We start from the raw sequence: 13,199 nt of genomic DNA on the forward strand, positions 1-13,199 counted from the left end.
TGATACACGCGTTGGAATTAGAAAACGATATGGAAGACGGGAGGGAGAGAAGGGAGAAAGTGACGGGAAGAGGGATTCAGCAAACAGATTGGAAAGCCAACAAAGTTATCGAACAACGGTAAAGGGAAACCTGCCAATGGGAAAGGGGATGAAAGAAGTTTCACGAAAAGAAGTCGAATAATACTATGAATAGAAGAAAACCGGGGCAAAGGCGAAGGAAGGAAAATTACAGAGTGATCTCGAGGAGAGATAAGGAATTATTTGAAAGATACGTAAAAATGAATGCTGAAACGTAAGTGGAGAAAAGTAGTAAAGGGGGCGGATACATCGTAACGAAACGATATTAAAGGCAGCTTGGTTTGAGTGGTGTGGAAAAGGAAAAGAACAACGAAGAAACCAAATAATCATGGGTGGGTGGTGAGGAAAGAGGGAGCAAAAGGAGAAACGAAACAGAGCGGAAGAAGTTTTGAAACGATTAGTACGGAAGAAATCGCAAACGGTGTACGAGATAAATTTCACAAGGAAAAGAATATCGAGAGAAAACTAGAGTAATAAACGTAAAAATACGTTTGAGTTTAGTACTTCGAATATTGCTCGTTTCGTTTACAGCTTAGACATTGCAACGAACGTGAACTACTTTGTTCCGATCACGGAATTATAATTTTTACATCGAGTTCCAATTGTGATTGAATGACCGATTTTCACAGAAACCTCTGCTATTTTCGTAGTAACAGTTTCTTTTAAATGTAATTAAATATAACGAATCGCTGTGTTATAAATTGTCTGATAATTTGCAAATTTCAATTTTCATATATCGTCGATTAATTTTATTAGAATCTTATATCGATATTTGTATCCAAGATATCAAGACGATGAAGAAAATTCATGCATAAGAATGTTGTTTGAGTTTTATTTTTCAAGCTATAAACAATTCCATTTATAGAAATACAACGAATAATTTACATTCAACGGTTCCACTTTTTTCTAACATCCGGTACATTTATAAAGAATTCTAAAATAATTCGTCTGTTCACTAATGAATCTAATTAAAGTTTCTGAGCATTGAAAAGCGAATATAATGTATTCTGCATACACTTCTTTTATTTCAAAATTATTTATCATCGAGATATATGAAAAAATTTTCGCCATATATTGTACACACCCAGTTTTAATTCATTACGTTATATTATATTCAGTACCTCGTATTTTATTTACATTTTGAAACATGACACTGATTTACGAAACGAAGATTTTATTCATCGAACATTTCCAACACGGCCCACACGAAAGAGAATAAGCCTGTTAATCTACATAGATTACCTTATTTTATTTATAATTAAATATCTTTATCTGACTGAATATTTTTGAGCTTTCAACTCTCCATTAAAATTTTATCGAAATTAAAACGTAATTTTCATTCGGCGTAAATGCCAATGCTCGCGATTTGATTCTACTGTCAGTATACACACAAAACAACACCATAAAGTATACTCCCGTGTGTATAAGTATTTCGATACTTGGTACATTTAAGTGCGTTCTAATTACAAGATGAAGTTGATATTTATTAATCGCTTGTGTTAAGAAAAACTAAATTATAATATGTTTTGAAGATTTTCTTATAGAGATACAATCTATGTATTTATTTCCTATACATTTCAATCTCTTGTTTTGCTATTTCTTAAGTAGCTGTTACACCATAACGCTGGCATTTTTAGTGGCTATACGCTATACACTTCCAAATAGCACCCTACTAATTTATCAGTCAATATCAATAGTTAAATCAAGCCTATCAACTCTATCACAAACGTGACTAGACTGAATATACATAAATGGAAAATGTAACTCACCAGGCGTTATATTAGGGAACGGTTGTCCAGGCAACGAGGGCGGATGTTCATCCTCGGGCGACCGTTCGGACGCGTAACCTTGATCCTGCGGTTCCCCGCCAGTCAGTTTGCTCAACTTCAAATCGATGCACTTGCTAAACTGTTGTCGATGCCTGACCAACTCGCAATCAGGCTTATGCACGATCTGCATCAGTAGATCGTTATCTATGGGGTCAGGGATGCGGGGCTGCGAGGTCGAAGAGTTCGTGTCTGACGCCTTTCCGCCGTTTCTATTTTCCTGCTTCCGTTTCGGCAGCGTGCCCACTAAGTCGAGATCCGAGTTTCGGTGACATCTGTCCTCCAGGGATGTGTCCCGAGTGTACCTTCTTGTCGAATCTCCAGATACCGTGTCGACGCTACGATTTCTTCTCACGGAGTCGAAATTTCCATGGCGACACCTCACTAAGTCAAGGTCACTCTGCTGGTACCTGCAACAATTATAGGATTCTTGAACTTTTTAAATGACACAGAAACTTCCATGGCGATCGGTTCTGTCGTGCTTTCCTCAGTTTACTTTGTTCGCTTTACTCTTAGTTCTCCGTTGATTTAATTTTTAGCTTTTCCGAATAAGATGGAACATTCGTTAGATTAGTATAATAAGTGGATTACGGATTATTAATGCAAATTCACGCTTCTATAGAGACGCACGAGGGAACAGAAGCTAAGGAGAAATTTGTTTTACCTAATGAATATAAAATAGGTGCTAAACTTTGCATAGGTTTATATAGTTTTGCAAGGCCGGATATTTGTTATAGGATTAGTATAATAGAAAACTGATTCTTCAGAATGAGTAACTCGTACAGTATCGTGGTGTCAACTGAGCGAAAAATTCTCGAGAAACGAAAAATGAAGTACTATTTCGTATTTCGTATGTTTCTAAAGAGCTCTCTGAAGATCCTCTTGTATTTAATGTTCATGTTTAATAAGGAAGTAACTTAAATATTATAGTTTATGTTTAAATATGTTTTACGTGTAAGAAGATAATCTCCCGGATCAAATGGGATAACATTTCGTTAAAAGATTTATTATCTAAGTTTCCTGTCGTTCCATGAAATTTTCGAAAAATCAGTCGGTTTTTACGGAAATACTAGGAAGTAGATACCTTGCCATTTGCATTCGTTTGTACACGTTGTTGCAATATTCGTCTAGTTGCAGAGTTATTATGCAAATTGCGTAAATGCTGCAATTTTGCCATTACGGGTCTGCGATACCACTTTTACGTAATATCTGCCATTTTAATATGATTTTAGTTGCAATGAAAAATGGAACCAAAATGTGTTTCTTTAATTGTAGAATGTTAAATAGTATCGTTACATTTATTCACCATTCCCACATAAATTTCTTCCTTTAATTAACTTTACACGCAACTGTAATACACTAGAACTAGTAACCACATAAATATTACTTTTGATACATCATACAATACACTATAAGAAATCCTAATTGCTCCTTTTCAACAACTATAGTAAAACCTAGTCATATATTTTTATATTCGCTAAAATACTCTACGAGACAGCTGCTGTAGCGTATACAACAAATTTCAGCTCGTTTCAACTGCAGTTTTAACGAAACATAATATCTCGTTTCCAATGTTCTTCGATAATCGGCATAGATATTTTGCTCTAAATTTGATCTATATGCGTATACCATTACTGCTAAGGAAATCGTGTGCAAAAGTGAGTGATGGCATACCTCCAAGGATCATTTTCATCGAGAGAGTCTTGCGATCGATGTTTCACGAGATCCAGAGTTCCAGTTGGTCCACCGTCTGAAAAATGTACGCCCAGCGATCGTTTCTTGTGTGGCAGAGTTCCACCTAGATTCCCGGTGATAGTATCCGTCATTACGTTATTATTTTCCTTTGGATCGTCGTCCAGCACGTCTTTGTCATCTAGATGATTGGGCAACGAGCCACAGAATTTATATCTGCAAAGAAGCGTTACTTGTTCTGAATGTCTCGCGAAAAAGGCATAAGATGGCTCAAATGTCAATCTAAATTTTCATGAAATAAAATACGCCGATTTAATAATTTAACATTAAGTGGAAATGAGACTTGTATGATAACAAAGATGATGAAATAACGAAATTGGAGTTTTATTAACATTTTCATGCAAAAGTAATAATGCGTATATCGTGACGCATGAAAGAAGTAGGAAGATCTTTGTTATTTTATTTTTAAATTATCATTATCAAAAGTTACCTTGTGTTTTATTCGAAAATTGTATGCTGCGGTTAGCAATTAAGAATGTTGGTAATTCAGAGAATTAAAAATGAAAACAGATAAATGAGATTTCGTATAATCAAATAATTAAAATGAACGAAGATTGCGGTAATTAAAATTTAATTTTTCTACTGTACATATATGAAATTTGAAATTTAGTTTCCAGGCGCAGATTTTATTTATCAAAATAAATGGAATGATATTAAAAAATTTTCCTTCATTTACGCGAATACAGCTATTACTTGAATTATTTTTATTTTATAATTTTTACTTGAAATATCCTGTCATTTTACACAAATATTTATCTCTGTAATATTTATCTCTATAGTATTACATTTTGCATGTAAATGTTATTTCCTCATGGGACTTCCGGATATTAGAGATATTATATTGAACATATTTTTTAATCTAGAAATATTCGGTAATATGCATTGATAATACAAATAATATGTTTCAATATTGTATTATATTTAAGACATTTTGTCACATATATATCGTGTCCTATATTGCATCATATTACAAATATAATTCACGTTCTTTACGTGAGACATGAAATAACAAAATTACCCAATTCAAACAATGATATTTAACTTGAGACTAAACAAGAAAAGCATATGTTGCAGGAAAACGCATTGTCAATGTTTGCATAATTCACATAGTTCGGTGTTTGTTCACTTTCCTGAGTTAGATGGTACGTGTACATACGAGATTTGTTATAACATAAAGTGGGAATAGCGGAGACTCGATTCGGCGACAAAGCTATACTTTTTTCTTTTCCATAAGACAACATCTACAACAAAACGTTATCGTCCAATAGAGCAATTCATAATTGGCTAAAAATATTCATCACTTTTTTGTATTTCTAATTTAATTACGATGAGTATAGTGGTTTAAAACTATTGATTTTAATAATAACATTACAATATTTTTATCTCATATTAATTAATCGATTAATTCTAATGTGAATTTCAGATAAAGGAAGCTACGGAAAATCTTTAATGTCTGCATTTTAATGAATTTTTCGCAGAGCAATAAAACTTCGAATATTTATGAAGGAGAATGAAATGTTTCATTGTTATTCATTGTTCTACGTTAATTAAATTTTGTCAATTTTATGAAAATTTCATCCTATTACGACACAAAGTCGTATCCATTCACGCATAAAGACATTCTCACTTTAAAATTAATTTTAAACTTCATCAACGCGCAAAATACTGACGATCATAACGTCATTATTTTTTATCCTTCATAAGTATTAAATTTAAATTTCCATTTGTCTGTAAAACAGAGTAACTCATAAACATACCGACAAATGTCACGCGATAAATTTCTGACATTATCGCCACTCTATTTGTATTAACAGTTCATAATCTTGACAAGTGACATATAAAGCATGTGGCTGTCACATACTATCAGATATAGTCGTAGCACGGGTGTGTCATATTTGCATTAATGCAAAACAATTATTTTTGTAAATGGAGTAGAACTATCTTTGTTCGAATTAATTAAAGTGAAGATCAAAGATAAGCAAGGAATCGTTTCTTCTCTAGTGGTATAATCAATAAGTGGTAATATCAGTAAGATTATTTATTGTTTATGCACCTCGTTATAATTGTCAAATAGCACTAATCTTTAGTACGTTAATATTAAAACAGTAGCTAACAATGACGAAGAATAAATTGTAATATAATTGTAATGTACTACACCTGCATCTAACATTTTTCCTGAACTATCATTTTTACAGTTTGTCATAATATTTTTTCTATTCTAAGTAAAACTTTAATGGTATTAAATATTCACAATTACAGTAACAGTAATAGTGCAATAGATAACAATAGCAAAGAGGGTGCAATATAATTGTTATATATTACATTAGCATTTAGCGTTTCTCTGAAACTTTTTATCATCTGTCGCAATATTCTTTCGATTCTGATCGAAATTACGATTAACCCCTATTATTGTAACGGTACAGTCGTAGGAAAAGAATTTTCATAAAGGGACAAATTGCGAATCTCAGTTTCGTTTCACGACACGATTGTGTCTACATGTTACGCAGTTTGTCAGACATGATGAGCGGTTTCACGACAAACTACGTGTTATAAGCTTTCGCGCCGTTTGCACGTGACACCATTTCCAATATTACAATATATCCGTCGTAAAGCATACACAAGGACGTTCAAGACCTTGGGAATTTTCAAGAACAAATTATACAGTTTAAAACTGCGTAGACATTTCTAATCGACCATAATTTTACTTAGCGTTATGACGTGCCCGTGACAAGTTTCTCTAATATTTCAATGTCGTGTTCATTATTCGCTATGGCTATTTAAACTTGTAGCTGTTTCGTTGATCTTTCAGGTCAATGAGAGGATTTGTATTCTGGAATCTGATTGCTGTCGTTTCTTGTAATTTAATTAAAGAAATTGCAAGTTACGTTTCGAAAGTATTGGGCATTGAGTAACAGATATCGAATAAATCGAAATAGGATGAATAAATTAGAATCGATTAGAAAGGAAATTGGTGTGGTTTACAGATCTAAAGATTAATCTTTGCTAACAAACAATTTATGAATGTTCAGTAACAGAGAAAGCGAAGTAATCCTTTAATAGTATAACATATATTGTACTTTATATTTTACATTAATATTTTCTATTAATCTTAAAATCAACACGTAGGCATCGTCATTTTCATAAATGGGATCCATTTGTACTCGTATTTTCTTCATTTAAAATATCCTATACAATACAGTTCTGTTCCTACAGGTTCCTTTCACTTCAATAGTTCTCTCACATAAAGGAATCATCAAGAAGAAAAGTACTTTCATACGTCGTTCGATATTGTTGCATCGTGAGCATGTTGAACAACAGCACTTACGCAAATGAGATCAAGATTCGTGCGCCTTTTAACCCGTGTCTCTCTGCTTTTTACCCTGTTCATCCCTGTTTCCTCGCAGCTCGCATCCGTTTTCGTGCAAACGAGGATTTAATGGAAACCGCCCCAGTTCCGCGACTGACCGACCTTAAAGGGACTTTAAATTATCTCGCGACTAACCTGTTATGCCACATTATACTCCATGGTTGTTGGTTGTTCAAGCAAGGCTGAGCACTATTTCGTAACGAGGAATCCACGACAGCATCGCGCTTAATTCCGTTTATGAATAGTGTTTCCCTTGATTCAACCTTGATTTATTACTATTTACTATCCTCTTACGTAGCTAATTTGGATGACTCGGGGCATTTTCATTTCTATTTCTTAAGCCGAGGTGAAAAGCATTTTTTAGAAGTTTCTCAGATGTGAATGGATTTTTTAATTTATCGAATAATTTAGAATATTTTTTCTTATCTTTTTAACTTGTATAAAACGCAGGAAAATATTTGCCTAGATATTAAAAATGCTTTAGAAAATATTTTATCGGCTCGTATTATTTCACTGGTTTTATTCCTTGCACGCTTCCGTTGCACTTTTATTTTGTATTCATAGCGGGGAAATATTTGTCTATAGATTAAAAATGCTTTAGGAAATATTTTATCAGTATCTGATATTTTCCTAGTCTCACTTGTGATATTTCACGAATATGTTTTCTCTGTCCCTTAGTTTTCATGGGCGAGAGAAGGAAATATTTATTCGTAAATGAAAGATGTTTCAAATTTGCAATGATATCAAAGATCTTTAAAGAGTAACGTACTTTTTACATTTTTAGAAGCATTTAATTTGTAACTGATTCTCTTGAAAAATTATTTACCAGCTACATGAAAGTGCTGGAAAATTTGAGTACAAAGCAAATTATGCGAAGATGATTCAGTGTTGACGTGTAGCCATTAATTTCATCTTCATTAATATCGAATAGTTCATGTTTAGTAATCGACATGCAATTAATTTTGTAATTTTCATGCAGAGCAGTGAGATAATTACAAGCGCAAAATGAATATATTAATCTGTTATCGCTATTTCGCTTCACAAAATCACGATTTACACGATCACGATCCATATAATTGAAAATTATCGCTTAAGTGTTTCTCTGCTCTATAATCAGAATTGAAATTCACGCCTCGATACGATATTGCAAGTAATTTCTTTTACAAGTGAAAATATTTTTATCGAACTAGTTACGAATTATACAAGACTGCCACAATTAAAAAGAACAACAGCCGAAAAATTGATAAACTTTATTCAACCAATCGTCTATATATGAATAAGACAGTCTCTTTGTATAGGTGTACCGTTTTTTGCTCTGTTGTATTTTCTGAAATAGAAATAACTGTTTTTATAACAGCTCCTGTCAAATAGATTCGTAGAAATGTCTAATAAATTCACGTTAAAATCCACATGATTCTACAAAAGCAATATTATTTTAGTAATTACATAGATAGCTTCCTTTGTTTAAATAAAATATCCTCTCGCTACAAGTTCCCCTTCAAGTTTCTGTATTTGTTGTCATCAACAAACGAAATGGTTTCTTTTGAAACAAATTTGTCTCGTTATCTAATTATCAATGTTTAGCCAGGTTCACTGGGGTTGAAAGTAACTGGGGTTAACTGGTGCTTGCCACATGATGAAGAATTAAAATTAAAAGACACACATCAATATTCTAGAACGAGGTCACAATACAAAAAATCAAGATAGAATATACAAGATTAACCCACGCATGGCTGTTGGAAAAAGGTCGTCCCATTATGTGATATGTCTAACAGAAAAATTACCGTAATACTTTATCCTATATCGTGACAAATTCTTTGCTGTTGAATCATACGTTACTACTAGCTCCATCTTTGCACAAGATAACGTAAAAATGTCTTATCAAATATTAGAACTGTCAATGCTTTTAAAAGAGATGGATGGTGCCAAAAAATTATAAAATTCAATCTATGATTTCAGCTGAGCCAAGTCAATGATCAATTATAGTGGTTCCTGAGATTGTAAACGTCAATCTGTTATACCTTTATCTTTTATTCACAGCGAGGAAATATTTGTGTATAGATTAAAAATGCTTTAAGAATTATTTTATCAGTATCTGATAGTTTGCTAGTCTCATTTGTGATATTTCACGAATATGTTTTCTCTGTCTTTTAGTTTTCATGGACGAGAGAAGGTCAGTAAAAAGACAATAAAAAAGAGTATTCTACAAGTCGTATTCTAATTTCTTTCAATATTTCTAAAGTGATAGCAGATGAATACCATTCTTTGTTAAATTTACCTATTATCAAACAAAGTTGCTTTTCTTTGTCATTACACTATTGATTCAAATTTCAAGCAAGTTATCCATAAGTTCCTATCATTTTTTAAATTAAGCGCAACAGAAAGCGCTTCGAACTGGTTCCCTTCTACCGGTTCCTGTAGAATCGAAGGCAATAAATTCCGTACCTGTTAAACTGTGAACTACATTATTCGAAAAGAGTTTACAACTGTAGGCGGAAGCGCGTTGTAATTAAATTCATCCAGAAGATGAGGCAGTAAAGATAGTTGAGCAAAACGAATGCCTCGGTAGTTTCGCACGAGTGAAATCCCCTTTTGTCCTGCCTACAAAATTCTTCCACGCAATAAAAACTAACCGCGTTAACCTGGCATATTCAGTTATGTCGGATGATAATACGAAGTGATAATACGAAGCGCACGAAGAACACGGCGTAATACGGGAATGTACATAAAGAAATTTGTCAAAAGAACCGAGTTAATTCGGGAATACGTTTTCGAGAATACCAGGCTAAAATATTTCAGATGCTTAGCGTTTGAAACGTTTAATTAGTGCAGGTAATAAATACAATTCCGAGTAAAGTAGACCGGGATCGAAAGTAATCGTTTAACTTTGCGATACGATTTCGCTAAGACTATTAGAATGAAGAGAAAGGTAATTAGTAATTATATCCGGAGCATATATATTTATTTGACGTTATTGAACTTATAACGATTTAACAAACCGAGTCTTTCAAATAAATGCAGTCGGTGATGAATGCATAAATGTTTTACTCCCGTTATTTTTAATTTTAACGTGAAAAATAATAAAATAAGCTGCTGAATAAATTGAAGCTGATTTTTATACCGTTGCTAGAATATAATTCCTGTTATTAAATTAACGAAGAAAATAATAATTTGAAGCTTTCAGTGTAAAATAATGTACAAGCAAAGACAATTGTCGGATCTTTTTATGATTAAACAAAAAAATAAAATCGCGTTGAGAAACGACGTTGTATTATGCAAAGATTTAATAGAGTCGTTCGAGATTTTCAATCATGTTCTTCTCGTGCTAACACGATCGAGACAGAATCGACAAGCATGTTAAACCCATGTTGTATGACTGAACGTAAGGCAAACATTGACTGAATATTAATTAGAATCGGCGTGTTTGGGCAATAGTGTATCAATAGTCCATTTAAGCTCGATAACGCGGCTTGGGAATATCTTGCGAAAGAATCGATCGCGAACCGACCTCCTCTCCTTTTATATCCTCCAATCGTTCGGACCTTTTGTATCCACCGACTTTATCGTTAAATTAAATTCTGTTTGTTCTTGGCACGGTAAGAAGAACTCGACCGAATTAGAAACACGAAAAATCACTTACTCTCTCTTCGGGCGTTTCTTTCTCCGTTTTAGAGTCCACGAAAATTTCTATGTACGTACTTTTCGAGATTATTGTTCGAATAGATTCCCGAAGACGATCGTTGTTAATGTTATTTCGATTAATTTTATAATTCTTTCGAAAATTGACTGTTTGAAAATTATACAAAAGTTTCCTTTATCAATTCGTTTGTAGCTTCTTCGTCGATTATTCTCTTTTATTTAATTTAACTACCCTTGTTATTACTAATTAAAATAAACATATTTATTACATATTTTACGAACAGTAGATTGTTATATTAAAGAAAATATATGCAGCTCCGTAGTTAAAAAGTTGTTTACTAGTAATAGAATTAGAATCTTATTTTTATTTAGCCTAAAACATTATTTCAACGATAAATCTAATGACATAAATAATTTATATCTTTTTGTGCATTTAAGTATTAAAACGACGTAAATAAATATTTGATGCGAGCTGAACTTCAAACGAGAAATTCAATCAAAATTCCATGGATTTGTTGTTTTACTATAAAGCAGAAAAATTTTTCGTGAATCTTGGTGAAATATTTTCCGCTACATTGTTTGTCAATTACAACGTTAATTTGTTGTAATATACTAAATTACAAGCTGTTAAGATGCTCTAGATTATACGAAAGCGTTTAAAGTAGTAATTGCCAATCGTTAAAAAAGTTGGTCTAAAACTCTCAAGAAATAAATACTTTAAAGCGCAAGCTCAATTAGCACTCAATTACTACTTAGTTACGACAATTGATACAGTAACCTTAATTACCCTATTCGATCGTTATCATCCAACCATTTTTAAATTATCAGGAAACCTATCTCAAACGACAATTATTTTGAAGATACACAAATTTTCGCAATGGGGAAGAAAAAGGCTGAATGTTTTAAGTCGAAATACTTTCTAACAAGATAATTTTCACTGTCGCCAGTTTTAACAATTTTTTGGTATTAAACAGAGAGTTCTTTTTAGCTGTTTAGAAAATTAATGTATTATTTGAGATAATGTTTATCCTACGGAAGAAAGAGTTTTCATAGTGAAACAGTGGAGTATAAAAGCGATCAAAATCTTGAAACATTAAGGGGAAAAATGGATGAAGTCAATAGCGATTTTACACGAAAATTTGAGAATACTGGTTCGGTATTTGACTGTTGGGAAAAGCACGTCTGACGTCAAAGCAATGCGTACATAGTTCAATATTGGAAAAACTAAGCAAACAGGCCGAGAAAATTCAAGAGAATTTAATGCATTTAATCTTTTTTCATAAGTAAACTTAATTCTGTTTATACTTTCTTGCATGTGAGCTAAATAAACGTCAGATCATTTTAAAACATTCAGTTCTTTCTTAACCGCCCTACATAGATCATATACAACACTCGATATTATCAAAAAGAAGTCACAACTTTTCAATAAAAAGTCTAAATTCCATTAACCTAGCTATAACCAGGAAAGTTCAGTACACAGAATTTTGAAGTAGAACGCGTTGTACGATCAAACAGAGGATTAGTTTACAAGCAAAAGTACGTTCAATATCTACGATAAATATCCCAGAACACCGATCGAAAAAATCCTCAAAAGTTTTGAACGTGTTATTTTATAAGATAAAATAACAACAAGACCATACAACAGGAGACTCTATTAATAATTAATATTAACGAAAAAACGTAAGAATAATAAAACCATTACCGATTACTCTGATTACTCAACATCAAATCCAAAAATTACAAATATCATGCTCACCTCTCTCTCTGTGCGCTCGAACACGGCATTAGTATCTTGCCCATACTGTTCAATTTCCCTTTGGGGTCGCACAAATTTCCCGACGACTGCGTTCTACGGCCGGTGAGGCCCTTTCCATTGTGCCGACTTAAATTCGACCCCATGTTGGGACTGTCGTTCTCGATCTGTGCCTCTGTCGTCCCCTCGACAGCGTTCACGGCATTTCCGGGCGTGTTCTCCTTGTTCGGCCAGTCGAGGTACTCGTCGATGTCCTTGGCATTGACCTTGCAGGATAACGCCGGTGTAGCGGGCGCCGGCCGTGTACGCTTGCTGCCCGGCTGCAGTTGAGGACGACAGCCTTTACGACGGTTGTTGGGCGATTCGCCGCTCAACGAAAGCCTCTGCACTTTCCAACTGTCCTGACCTCCGCTCGCCGGAGGCACGGTTACGACTTCCTCGCCTGCAACAATCATGCCATTCTGTTTTACGCGCTGCTCAGTGACTTTCAGGGTTCATAGATATCGGCGCTGCATGCTTGCGAACAACCGTTACAGGCTTTTCTTTCTGACGGTTCTTGCGGTGATTTGGATTGAGTGTTTAGGAGGGAATTGAGTGGATGGTGAATTAAGAAGCAAATTGTCGGGGGGGAAATTGGCAGGTAGAGGATGGGATGCGATTCAATAGGCAGAAATGTGTAGAATGTTCAAAAGGGAATATTTGGTGAGTGATAAGATATATTGTGAACAATTCGTGCTTGAATATTTGAATTTTTGAAAATTTGAATATTTGAATTTTTGAATTT

General features: G+C 33.7%; 1 protein-coding gene across 2 annotated transcripts in view; it reads right to left on the reverse strand.

Annotated features, from left to right (window-relative positions):
* Positions 1–13,199, reverse strand: part of LOC126913984 (uncharacterized) — a 226,545-nt gene that overhangs the window by 57,158 nt on the left and 156,188 nt on the right. Inside the window, exons 2-4 of one of the 2 annotated variants that reach the window (XM_050717330.1) lie at positions 12,419–12,857; positions 3,579–3,812; positions 1,848–2,314 (exon numbers count right to left, since the gene is read on the reverse strand). In XM_050717330.1, the coding sequence (XP_050573287.1) occupies positions 1,848–2,314; positions 3,579–3,812; positions 12,419–12,857 (1,140 nt within the window). The remainder of the gene's footprint in view (positions 1–1,847; positions 2,315–3,578; positions 3,813–12,418; positions 12,858–13,199) is intronic. The other variant, XM_050717331.1, reaches the window with a different exon arrangement.

The sequence above is a fragment of the Bombus affinis genome, chromosome 3, assembly GCF_024516045.1.
Source record: "Bombus affinis isolate iyBomAffi1 chromosome 3, iyBomAffi1.2, whole genome shotgun sequence".
NCBI lineage: Eukaryota > Metazoa > Arthropoda > Insecta > Hymenoptera > Apidae > Bombus > Bombus affinis.